Source organism: Schistocerca nitens, chromosome 2 (assembly GCF_023898315.1).
Source record: "Schistocerca nitens isolate TAMUIC-IGC-003100 chromosome 2, iqSchNite1.1, whole genome shotgun sequence".
Lineage (NCBI taxonomy): Eukaryota > Metazoa > Arthropoda > Insecta > Orthoptera > Acrididae > Schistocerca > Schistocerca nitens.
The window spans coordinates 878,215,097-878,229,023 of NC_064615.1; the positions used below are offsets into that span (position 1 = coordinate 878,215,097).

At 42.2% G+C, this 13,927-nt stretch overlaps 1 protein-coding gene across 1 annotated transcript in view; it reads left to right on the top strand.

Moving 5' to 3' along the window:
• Positions 1 to 13,927, top strand: part of LOC126234687 (trypsin-1-like) — a 63,657-nt gene that overhangs the window by 16,239 nt on the left and 33,491 nt on the right. The window contains exons 2-3 of the mRNA XM_049943426.1: positions 6,553 to 6,638; positions 8,789 to 8,901. Of these exons, the coding sequence (XP_049799383.1) occupies positions 6,553 to 6,638; positions 8,789 to 8,901 (199 nt within the window). The remainder of the gene's footprint in view (positions 1 to 6,552; positions 6,639 to 8,788; positions 8,902 to 13,927) is intronic.

The window sequence follows — 13,927 nt, forward strand, 5'->3', positions numbered from 1 at the left end:
TCGATATAAAACAGAGAGGGGATCAAGAATTAGAATCAGAATTTAAAAGACTTACAACCGAATAATGCAGAAGGGATAGGTAATATTCCATTGGAATTTCTAAAATCATTGAATGAAATGGCAACAAAAGGAATATTCATTGCGCAGAATGGGGATATACCTTCTGACTTTCGGAAAAGTATCATCTACACTGTTCCGAATATTGCAGCAGCCGACACGTGTGAGAACTATCGCACAATCAACTTAACAGCTCATGCATCCAAGTTACAGACACGAATATACATAGAACAATGGATAAGAAAATTGAGGATGTTACATGACGATCAGTTTGGCTTTAGGAAAGGTAAAATCACATAATTCTTTCGTTGCGGTTAATAATAGAAGGGAGATTTAAGTAAAATAAAGACACGTTCTTAAGTTTTTTCGATATGGAGAAAGCGTTACACACTGTAAAATGATACAAGATTTTCGAAATTCTGAGAAATATAGACGTAAGCTACAGGAAAAGACGGGTAATATAAAATATGTACACTAACCAAGAAGGAACAATAAGAGGGAAACTAACAACGAAGTACCCGGAACAAAAAGGATGCAAGGGATGTAGCCTTTTGCACCTACTGTTCAATCTATACGTCGAAGAACATATTACAGAAATTAAACAAAGGTTCGAGAGTGGAATAAAAATTCAAAGTGGAAGGACGTCAAGGATAAGAATTAGCTGACGACATTGCTATCCTCCAGTGGAAGTGAAGAAGAATTACAGGATCTGTTGAACGGAATGAACAGCCTAATAAGTGTAGAATGGGGATTGAGAGTAATTCGAAGAAATACAAAAGTAATGAGAAGCAGCAGAAATGAGAACAGCGAGGAACTTAACATCAGGCTTGATAATCACAGAGTAGATGAAATTAAGGAATTCTGCTATCTAGGCAGCAAAATAACCTGTGACGGTCGAAGCAACAAAAGCAGACTAGTGATGGTAGAAAGAGCATTCCTGGCCAAGGGAAGTGTACTAGTATCAGACATGGGCCTTAATTTGAGAAATAAATTTCTGAGAATGTACGAGGGCAGTTCAATAAGTAATGCAACACATTTTTTTTCTCGGCCAATTTTGGTTGAAAAAACCGGAAATTTCTTGTGGAATATTTTCAAACATTCCCGCTTCGTCTCATATAGTTTCATTGACTTCCGACAGGTGGCAGCGCTGTACGGAGCTGTTAAAATGGCGTCTGTAACGGATGTGTGTTGCAAACAACGGGCAGTGATCGAGTTTCTTTTGGCGGAAAACCAGGGCATCTCAGATATTCATAGGCTCTTGCAGAATGTCTACGGTGATCTGGCAGTGGACAAAAGCACGGTGAGTCGTTGGGCAAAGCGTGTGTCATCATCGCCGCAAGGTCAAGCAAGACTGTCTGATCTCCCGCGTGCGGGCCGGCCGTGCACAGCTGTGACTCCTGCAATGGCGGAGCGTGCGAACACACTCGTTCGAGATGATCGACGGATCACCATCAAACAACTCAGTGCTCAACTTGACATCTATGTTGGTAGTGCTGTCACAATTGTTCACCAGTTGGGATATTCAAAGGTTTGTTCCCGCTGGGTCCTTCGTTGTCTAACCGAACACCATAAAGAGCAAAGGAGAGCCATCTGTGCTGAATTGCTTGCTCGTCATGTGGCTGATGGTGACAATTTCTTGTCAAAGATTGTTACAGGCGATGGAACATGGGTTCATCACTTCGAACCTGAAACAAAACCGCAATCAATGCAGCGGCGCCACACCCACTCCCCTACCAAGATAAAGTTTAAAGCCATACCCTCAGCCGGTAAAGTCATGGTTACAGTCTTCTGGGACGCTGAAGGGGTTATTCTGTTCGATGTCCTTCCCCATGGTCAAACGATCAACTCTGAAGTGTATTGTGCTACTCTTCAGAAATTGAAGAAACGACTTCAGCGTGTTCGTAGGCACAAAAATCAGAACGAACTTCACCTTCTTCATGACAACGCAAGACCTCACACAAGTCTTCGCACCCGAGAGGAGCTCACAAAACTTCAGTGGACTGTTCTTCCTCATGCACCCTACAGCCCCGTCGGATTTCCATATGTTTGGCCCAATGAAGGACGCAATCCGTGGGACGCACTACGCGGATGATGAAGAAGTTATTGATGCAGTACGACGTTGGCTCCGACATCGACCAGTGGAATGGTACCGTGCAGGCATACAGGCTCTCATTTCAAGGTGGCGTAAGGCCGTAGCATTGAATGGAGATTACGTTGAAAAATAGTGTTGTGTAGCTAAAAGATTGGGGAATAACCTGGTGTATTTCAATGCTGAATAAAACAACCCCTGTTTCAGAAAAAAAATGTGTTGCATTACTTATTGAACTGCCCTCGTACGTTTGGAGATCAGTATTGTGTGGTTGTGAAATACGAGTTGGGGAAAACCAGAAAACAAGGAAAGGAAGTATTTGAAAGGTGGTGTTACAGAAGAATGCTGAAGATTAGTTGGACTGGTAAGGTAAAGAATGAGGAGATTCTTCGAAGTATCGGCGAGGACAAGAATATATGCAAAATAGTGACAAGAAGAAGGAACAGGATGGTAGAACACATCTTAAGATATTAGAGAATTCAGAAAATAACATCCGTGGTACCAGAGGGAGCTGTAAAGGGTAAAAACTGTAGTGGTAAACAGAGATTGGAATACACCGTGTAAATAATTGAGGACGTAGGTTGCAAGTGATACTCTGCGATGAAGAAAAAGTGGTTCAGATATACATCTACATCTATACGCGGCAAGCCACCTTATGGTGTGTGTCGGAGGTTACTTGTGTACGGCTGTCACGTACGCCATATTCTGCTCCAACCACGGATTGTGTGCGGGAAGAATGATTTGTTGGAAAGCTTCTGCATGAGCTATAACCTGTCTAATTTTACGTTCGTGGACTTTTAGCGAGATATGCGTAGGATGAAGCAACGTGTTGTTTACCAGAACGGGACATATTTGTCGGCTGAGCTTTATTCGCGATCCCTATTTAAAGCAAATAAACTTATTTCCCATCTGTCCATTGTTGTCTCTATTACGTAAAATTGGCCGATTTCGGGCAGTGTCACATATTTTCAAGTCATTCATCGCAATTACCGAGTAACTAGACTTAACGGAACTATCACTTCTCATCCGGACACTTATTAGTGGGTGTTCATATGGGGTGTGTTCACTTTTATGAATACTTGAACTCTGCTGGGGGCACTTTCGGTGAAGTCCTGAGTGTTGTAACACCTCGGTTCAGTTTACAGTGATAAAAGCTATAGAAAGAATAATTTAAAATTAAGAATATAATTTTTGGAGGGGAAAATAGTGTAGAATCAGAGTTCGGTAGTTGCAGATCAAAATTATAGTATATCAGCAAGTAGTTTAACGTCTAAGTACAGCAAAGCCACGGAAGCTCCGTCATGGAGAAGGCGTTAAACTCTTGTGATGAAAAACCTATAAAAAGGTCTGATCGTCATTATTGCGGCCTCTTTTCCTTGAATGTTTCGTTAAAGGGCGGGGAACCCGTGTCAGTCAGTGAGACAATAATTAGATTGGACTTTATCGTGTTAAGATTCACGATAAACTGTTAGAATATTACGGAGATTAAAAGTGATGTAGTGTACGATCTCTGACTGTTGGTAGCAACGGAGTATTAACGGGATTTTAGGACTTTAGTGCTAGATTGGTACTTTACGGACATATAGACGACAGAAACTCAAATTATCTGCTGGTACGAATGAATTCAGAGGTACCGGTATTCAGATATTAACGTGTGGACTTTTGAAAGTGTCGTGTGTCGTTATTTGCGAATCTGGACGTAGAGCGCGTGCATATCGGCATTTGCGGACTATGTAGATTCCTCCAGGCTAGGAACCTTTTAAATAGACCATCATCCATCACCATCTTAATCCTTAAATATAGAGTGAAAGTGAAATACAAGAGTGTTGTACTTATTTCATTTACCTAGTACTAATCAGTGAAGGTTTTACGGAACCAAAGCTATTCAGCAGTAAGTCAGCACCATCTAGCGGAAAGCGTAGGCATTAACTAACACGCTAACTGAAGTGAACGTTTACGTGTTTTACGGACTGCTTAATATGAACTTCTGTGACTCTTTAACGTCCCCACTCCCTCCGAAAGGTGGAGCAGGCTATCTTAATCATAAAAGGGGAGAGTTTTAGCAGGGCAAATTACTAAATAAAATCGATATTTATAAGACTCGCAGTAACAGCAAAACACAAGGCCCGCACCTCATCGGCGAGTCGTCGCTGTCACGTCGAGAAGTAAAGCCGGAAAACCTACCGACGATACGTATCTACTAGCAGACGTCGACGTGGAGTACCTAAAAAGGGAACCACAAGAGAGTTGGGGATGCTTCAATGTCTATGGAGGAATCGCAGCTCATTCTTCTTTAGAAGAAGAGTAATTTCGCTCCTGACGCCAACGTCTATCATCATTTCTCTTGTGGACGCTGGTGTCTGGAGCGAAATCCACGCTCTGTCTCATGCCGAAGGTGCTCCATTTGGTTCAAGCCGGAACGCTGGACAGGCCAGTTCATTCTAGCAATGTTACTGTCGACAGAACACTGCCTCGCAGATAATGCTTTATGAGACGGTGCATCATCGCGCTGGTACAATCAGTCACCATCTACTGCACGCAGTAGCAATTCTGTAAAATGCGTTCATATTCTCCAGCACTTAGCGTTTTCTTAAGCGCGATAAGCGGACTGCGGCTAACCCAGAAAAACACTCTTACAGAGTAACGCTACCTTCTCAGTACTTCACTGTTGGCGCTACAGATGACGGCAGGTAACGTTCCCCAGGCATTCGCCAAACCCAGACCATTCCATCTGATGGTCACAGAGTGTAGCGTGGTTCATCGCTCTAATCACTCGCTTCCAATAATCCATTTTCCAGTGGGATCACTCTTTACACTATCTGAAGCATCGACTGACATTGATTACTTTTTTTTCTTTGCGTTCAGCCTCAGTAATGCTCGATGGTCCTCGTCGCGTTTCCACTTCACCGTCACAATCAGTCCCTTCGACAACTTTGGAAGTGTTGAAACGTCCCTTGACTTCTGATGACTAGTCTACGATCGAGGTCAGTGAGTTCTCCTCATCGACTCATTCTGCTGATTCTTCTTCTCTACTGGCAACACATTCCACCTCATTTTACATTGGCGCGTTCGCCTCTGGTAACATCAAGTGGTTGATTTTGCTTTACAGGTTGATGTCCGGGTACTTTTGAGCAGATAAAGTACGACTACGGATGAATGACCAATTCTCTCATCATCGTGAATATTCTACCTTCCACTTTTAAACAAACAATACTACTGGCCTATAAAACCTTCATTCCTAACATTCGATTCATAAATAGCACAAATTTCAGTACGAGTGACAGTAGCTTTGAGATTTTTTACCACTAGAAACTTATTTCAGAATGGATTTCACATTTGGTGGAATTCTCAAATACAATGCTCATTTTGAATGATTAGTGTATGTGAACCAGAAGTAACGAGGCCTTCTTGCTGTTGCTACTCTGAGGACGAGGGTCTGCTGCTTGAGGAAGTGTAGCCAGTGCTCCGTTGAACGCCACTACTTCCTGTGCTGTACGAATACGGAAATTGTTTTGTTAATAGTCCTCGTAAATTTTAAATAATTGATAACGATTATACATGAGAAACTACTTTCCTCTAAATAAACTGGAAAGTACGATGGTTGTCCAGAAAGTAACTTCCGATCGGTCGCTAAATGGAAACCACAGTAAAAATCAGGAACATTTTATTTGCAAGAGTTAGCTACACTTTCCAGATACTTCTGTACATAGTCGCCGCTCCGACTTAGACATTTGTCGGAGCGTCATACCAAATTTCCAACACCATTGTCATAGAAGGCAGCCGCCTGTGCTTTCCGATAATTCACTACTCTGGTCTGCAGCGCGTAGCATGCGCCCAAGTGTTGTCTTCGTATGCAGCGTTTCATGTGAACACAGATGATACTCAGGACGAGCCAATTAGGGCTGTGTTGTGGGTGACCGAACACTTCCCATCGGAAAGGCTGCAGGAGCGTCTTGACTGCCCCTGCAGAATGTGGCTGAGAATTGCCATGAAGAAGGAAGTGCGTGGCAGTTGTGTTAGGTGGGCTGCATTCATTAAGGCGAAGCCTCTCAGCGGGCCCTCCTACTTGGCGGGAGACATCGTTGTTGTAGGCACCTTTACTCGCTCACAGTGCGCTCCAACTGAAAAGAGCGTCTTGATGCCATCGACGGTCATACTAGAGACACGATCCAACACATCTGCGCAAAGCTTCATCGGGTTTCCACTGTGGTGTCCATTTCGCGACCTATCGGAACTTACTTTCTGGTCAACCCTCGTAAATGACAATTCTTCCTAGCGACAACCGTGAACTCTGTGCGGCCGTCAAACCGTCATATCGTGTTCTACGTTGATGACCTTCTTCGACGTGTTGGCTACCTGTCTGGTTCGGTGGACTGGTGCCGTGATTCTGCTGCCTTGTGTTGCAGGGTGGGGACTTAACCGCAGCTTCCAAACCCTCGCCGGCCGCATCATAGGGGGAAGAAATGCCTCCATCCTGGAGTTCCCCTACCAGGTAAGTCACACTCCTCCGTTTTCCGCTAGAGCTGGTTCTGAGGGTTTCCACAGCGATTTCCTCTTTCCTCAGAAACTCCTTCCTCAAATTAATGCCTATATTTGATACTAGTAGACTTCTCTCGGACAGGAGTGCCCTTTTTGTCAGTGCTAGTGCGCTCTTTATTTCCTTCTTGCTCCGTCCATCATGGCTTATTTTGCTTCCACCGTAGCAGAATTCCTTAACTTCGGCCACTTCGTGATCCCCAGTTCTGACGATAAGTTTCTCGTTGTTCTCATTTCTGCTACTTCTCATTACTTTCGTCTTTCTTCGATTAACTCTCAATCCATATCCTATGTTCATTAGGCTATCCATTCCACTCAACAGATCCTTTAATTCTTCTTCACTTTCACTGAGGATAGCAATGTCATCATCAAATCTTACCACTGATATCCTTTCAGCTTGAATGCTAATCCTGTTCTTATTCTATATTTTATTTCGGTCAGTGCTACTTCGATGTATGTAATACACAGTGAGAGAAAAAGACTACACTCTGTCTTACATCCTTTCTAATCCAAACACTTCGTTCTTGGTCTTCCAGTCTTACTCTTTCTTCTTGGATGTTGCACATGTTATATATTATCTGTCTTTCCCTATAGCTGAACCCCATGTTTTTCAGAATATCGAACATCTTGCACCATTTTACATTGTGGTACGCCTTTTCCAGGTGGACAAATCCTTTTTTTTACTCTTGTTTCCATTATCAATCGCAACGTTGCCTCCTTTCCTAAAGCAAGACTGATCGACATGTAACACATCCTCAGTATATTATTCTTCTCACCGACCAGAATGCATGATCTGTTAAGCTGATTGTGTGATAATTGATGCTCTTGTCGGTTCTTGCAATATTCGGAAAGGTGAGGATGATATTTTTCCGAAAGTCTCGTGGTATATCGCCAACCTCATACATTCTACACACCTGCGTCAATAGTCGTTATGTCCCCACTTACCCCAATGATTTTAGAAATTACAATGGAATGTTGTTTACCTCTTCCGCCTTATTTGATCTTAAGTTGCCAAAAATTTATTTAAATTCTGATTCTAATACTGTATTCCATTTCTCTTCCCTGCCGACTCGTGTATCTTCTTCTGTCACGTCGTGAGACACGTATTCCACATTACAGAGGCCTTCAATGCACTCTTTCCATCTATACCCTCATTTCCCTCTATTTACCAGTGGAATTCCCATTGCACTCTCATTGTTCCTGCCCAGCTTCCAGTTTCACAGAATATTGCTTTGACTTTGTTATATGCTGAATCAGTCCTTCCGAGAGTCGTTCCTTATTCGATTTCTTCACATTTTCCATGCAGCTAATTCGCCTTAGCTTCCCTGCATTCCTATTTATTTTATTATTACGTGACTTTTATTTCTGTGTTCCTAAATTTTTGAACGTTTTTGTACTCTCCTCTTTCGTCAATCAACTGAAGTACTTCTTCTGTAATCCACAGTTTGTTCGAGCTACCTTTCTCGTAGCTATGTTTTTCTTTCCCACTTTGGTGATTGGCCTTTTTAGATATGCTTATTCTTCTTCAATTGACCTGCCTACTGGGGTATTCATTATCGTAGTATCTATAGACTTAGAGACGTTGAAGCGTATGTCTTCATTCCTTGTTAATCCCTTATCCGTTTTCTTTGCGCATTGATTCTCCTTTACCAGTCTCTTAACCTTCAACCTACTCTTTCTCATTACTAAATTGGGATCTGGATCTATGTCTGCTCCTGGTCACCCCTTACAATCCAATATCTGATTTCGGAATCTCTGTCTCACCATGATGTAGTCTAACAGGATCTCCCCATCTCCTGGGTTTTTCCAAGTGTACCTCCTCCCCTTGTTGGTTCTTGAGCAGAGTATTCGATATTACTAGCTGAAATTTATTGAAGGACTCAATTAGCCTTTCTCTCCTCTCATTCGTACTGCCAAGGCTAACCTCTCTCGTAATCCTTTCTTCTGTTCTTCGTGTATCATGTACCTAACCGACAAAACCAAGCCTCTTTATAAGCATCTTCCCCGCCGCAAGACTTTAATACACATTCACTTCTTCCAGTCTGCCACCACCAGAATCTATAGCCTACATCCAGCCGTACTGACAGCTCCTTGTCTGCCTTCCAGGTGTCGCTGCAACGCAAGTATATCATCGGCAACGGCGGCAGCCACTTTTGTGGTGGTTCCATCATAGACGCCCGTCACGTGCTCACCGCTGGTCACTGCCTCTACCCGTACCGGTAGGTCTGCTAATTTCTTTTTTTCCGAGTCATCAGTCTTCTGACCGGTCTGTTGCAGCCTGGCACGACTTACTCGCCATTGCCAACATCTTTCTTGCAGAGTAGCACTTCGTCCTCAATCATTTTTTAGATATATACCAATCTTAGTCTTTCCCTGCAGCTTTTACCCTCTACAGCTACCACTAGTACCATGGTAATTATTACCTCGTCTTAACACATGTCCTATCATCCTGTACCTTCTTCTTGTCAGCGTTTTCCATATGATTCTTTCTTCGCCCATCCTATCAGCAGCTAGTGGTCTTTTGTTTAGCGTTGCTGAATCTCCAGTACGTGTCTTCCGGTTTCGATTCGCGGCCGGGACGCGGATGTTTTCCGCTCGGGACTGAGTGTGTGCGTGTTTGCCCACCACTATTTCATCATCATCTGTTGTTGTTGTTGTGGTCTTCAGTCCTGAGACTGGTTTGATGCAGCTCTCCATGCTACTCTATCCTGTGCAAGCTTCTTCATCTCCCAGTACCTACTGCAACCTACATCCTTCTGAATCTGCTTGGTGTATTCATCTCTTGGTCTCCCCCTACGATTTTTACTCTCCACGCTGCCCTACAATACTAAGCTGGTGATCCCTTGATGCCTCAGAACATGTCCTACCAATCGATCCCTTCTTCTAGTCAAATTGTGCCACAAACTTCTCTTCTCCCCAATCCTATTCAATACCTCCTCATTAGTTATGTGATCTATCCATCTAATCTTCAGCATTCTTCTGTAACACCACATTTCGAAAGCTTCTATTCTCTTCTTGTCCAAACTATTTATCGTCCATGTTTCACTTCCATACATGGCTACACTCCATACAAATACTTTCAGAAATGACTTCCTGACACTTAAATCTATACCCGATGTTAACAAATTTCTCTTTTTCAGAAACGCTTTTCTTGCCATTGCCAGTCTACATTTTATATCCTCTCTACTTCGACCATCATCAGTTATTTAGCTCCCCAAATAGCAAAACTCCTTTACTACTTTAAGTGTCTCATTTCCTAATCTAATACCCTCAGCATCTCCCGACTTAATTCGACTACATTCCATTATCCTCGTTTTGCTTTTGTTGATGTTCATCTTATATCCTCCTTTCAAGACACTATCGATTCCGTTAAACTGCTCTTCCAAGTCCTTTGCTGTCTCTGACAGAATTACAATGTCATCGGCAAACCTCAAGGTTTTTATTTCTTCTCCGTGGATTTTAATACCTACTCCGAATTTTTCTTTTGTTTCCTTCACTGCTTGCTCAATATACAGATTGAATAACATCGGGGAGAGGCTACAACCCTGTCTCACTCCCTTCCCAACCACTGCTTCCCTTTCATGTCCCTCAACTCTTATAACTGCCATCTGGTTTCTGTACAAATTGTAAATAGCCTTTCGTTCCCTGTATTTTACCCCTGCTACCTTCAGAATCTGAAACAGAGTATTCCAGTCAACATTGTCAAAAGCTTTCTCTAAGTCTACAAATGCTAGAAACGTAGGTTTGCCTTTCCTTAATCTAGCTTACAAGATAAGTCGTAGGGTCAGTATTTCCTCACGTGTTCCAATATTTCTACGGAATCCAAACTGATCTTCCCCGAGGTCGGCTTCTACTAGTTTTTCCATTCGTCTGTAAAGAATTCGCGTTAGTATTTTGCAGCCGTGACTTATTAAACTGATAGTTTGGTAATTTTCACATCTGTCATCACCTGCTTTTTTTGTGATTGGAATTATTATATTCTTCTTGAAGTCTGAGGGTATTTCGCCTGTCTGATACATCTTGCTCACCAGATGGTAGAGTTTTGTCAGGACTGGCTCTCCCAAGGCTGTCAGTAGTTCTAATGGAATGTTATCTACTCCCGGGGGATTGTTTCGACTCAGGTCTTTCAGTGCTCTGTCAAACTCTTCACGCAGTATCATATCTCCCATTTCATCTTCATCTACATCCTCTTCCATTTCCATAATATTGTCCTCAAGTACATCACCCTTGTATAGACCCTCTATATACTCCTAGCACCTTTCTGCTTTCCCTTCTTTGCTTAGAACTGGGTTTCCATCTGAGCTCTTGATATTCATACAAGTGGTTCTCTTTTCTCCAAAGGTCTCATTAATTTTCCCCCTTGTGAGATAAGCCTCTACATCCTTACATTTGTCCTCTAGCCATCCCTGCTTAGCCATTTTGCACTTCCTGTCGATCTCATTTTTGAGACGTTTGTATTCCTTTTTGCCTGATTCATTTACTGCATTTTTATATTTTCTCCTTTCATCAATTAAATTCAGTATTTCTTCTGTTATCCAAGGATTTCTACTAGCCCTCGTCTTTTTACCTTCTTGATCCTCTGATGCCTTCACTACTTCATCCCTCAAAGCTACCCATTCTCCTTCTACTATATTTCTTTCCCCCATTCCTGTCAATTGTTCCCTTATGCTCTCCCTGAAACTCTGTACAACCTCTGGTTCTTTCAGTTTATCTAGGTCCCATCTCCTTAAATTCCCACCTTTTTGCAGTTTCTTCAGCTTTAATCCACAATTCATAACCAATAGATTGTGGTCAGAATCCACACCTGCCCCTGGACATGTCTTACAATTTAAAACCTGTTTCCTAAATCTCTTTCTTACCATTATATAATCTATCTGAAACCTGTCAGTATCTCCCGGCTTCTTCCACGTATACAACCTTCTTATCAACGCGCAATTGGCGTCAAATAAAATTACTTGCACCAGGTGACTGAACATCGCAGTTGGGACTTCCGGTCAATAATACCACGCGCAAATTTCGTTTTTCCATTCTGCGGATAACCTTTTCATTATCTTATTAATGCACATAATTCCAAACATCCTTCTGTAGCACTGCATCTCAAACGGTCCGAGTCTCTTCTTATCCGGTTTTTCCCCAGTCCACGATTAACTGCTAGACACTGCTGTGCTCCCAATTCTCACTCTCAGTAATTTCGTCCTGAAATTAAGAGCGATGTTTGATACTAGTAGGCTTCTTATGGCCACGAATCCCCATTTCTTCTGTGCTAGGCTCATTTTTACGTCCTCTTTGCTTCGTCCATCATGTTTTATTTTGTATGTAGCAGAACTTCTTCACCTTCAACCCGAATTTTAATCCTACTCGCTCACTGTTTCTTCTATGTATAAACTGCGCTGCAAGGGAGAAAGTCCTACACCCTTTTTAATTCCAATACTTCGGTCTTCGTCTTCCGCTCTTATTGTTCCCTCTTGGTTTCTGTACAAACTGTACATTACAGTCACTTCGCTTTACACCTATGTTTCGCGTTGCGATATTTTACATTGGCTAATGGTTTTTCTATGTCTACACATCTTATGAACGTTTCTTACTTCCATTAGCAGGCCCAACGTCAGAATTGCCTCCGCAGTGCCTTTTCCTTTCGTAAGGAAAAACTGACTGTTATCTAACACATCTTCAGTTTTCTTTTCCATTCTTCTTTATATTATCCTTGTCAGCGACTTCGATGCGTGCTGATTGTGCAATACTTCTCGCACTTCCTGTCTTTCCGTGAACATTTCTGTACTTCCCTCTTTCGTCTATTAATTAGAGAATTACTTCTGTTACCCAGTGTTTTTTCTCAGCTGTCTCCCTTGTACCTATCTCTCCAGCTACTGTGATTACTCTTCTTTGAGATGTCCATTCCCCTACGACTCAATTGCTTACTTGATATTCATTATCGAACTATGTACATCCGCAGAGAGCTTCAACCGCACATCGTCATTTTTTAGAGTTCTTTATCCTGTTTCTTTCCACATCCATTCTTCTGGGCGATTCTCTTAAACTACAGCCTATTCTTCATTTTACTAAACTGTGATATCAATCTATATCTGTTCCTGGGTATGCCTTATAAACCGCTGATTTCGAAATCTCTGTCTCATCATGATGCAGTCCAGCAGGGATCTCGCTGTATCTCTACGACGTTTAGAAGTAAACCTCTTCTCTCGCACATATTGCTGGAAAGACTCTTTATCTATATAAAATTACTATTTATTCCTCTCTGGTTTCAAACTGATCGTTACTAACAAGGCATAACGCTCATATCAAGTCCGTGTTGGTTAGGATCTTTTTTACCACCACCGTTCTTGACTGTGTTACACGGCGGCTGCAAACAGTATACTGTCCATTATAGACACTTTGCACTATCCACGTCGGTGGGTCAACAAATTGTGCAGTTTCATTCACGGTGTAGCCATGGGCACGTCCAGACTAGGGCTGTTGAGAAAATATCGATATACAGGTATATCGTTATTTTTTCCAAATAGTATCGATGTATATCAACGGTGTCTCTTTCGGTGCACATTGAAATTGTGGTGTCGAGCACCGATATTTTTATTTTCTATTATATTTCTTTTGGCAATTTTCGGTAAATATTTGCAATTGTAGTACAACTTAATTTTGCTTTCACAGGAGTTACTACTTTCTTAAATTTCATCACGTCCAGTCTTTCTCTTTGACTGTGTGAAGTAAGTATAGCTGGCACAAAGAAGAAATCCAGTTGCATGGTGGGGGTGGGTGGGGGGGGGGGGGAGGTAGCAGTGGTGTGAACGGAATAACAAGAATAGCACAACTGTCACGTTAAAAAAAAACCAATTAGTGTGTTATTTCTTCACATCAGCATTCTTCAAAAACAGTTGCTGAAACTGATGAACAAAAATCTAAATGACAAGATTGGTCTTTGCGGTGAGTTACCAACAGAAGTTGCAACGTTTAACTTCACCACGCAATTTTGACACTATAACCGCTAGGTCGCTGGCGTTGGCAGGAATAAAAAAACAGGAAAGTCGTCATAAAGTGTTCCGGAGAAATCCAATACGTGACAAAAGCGAACTACGGACACCTTTTATAGCGCCACTTCCATGCACTTACTAGTTTTATGAAACTGGTTATCGTCAAGCGTAACGTGCGTCGTTTTGCTTTCAGTTCTTTCTCTAAGGAGAACAGTAAGGGTCCTAGCTTGTTGATGTACAGAATATCTAATACTAAATCAAT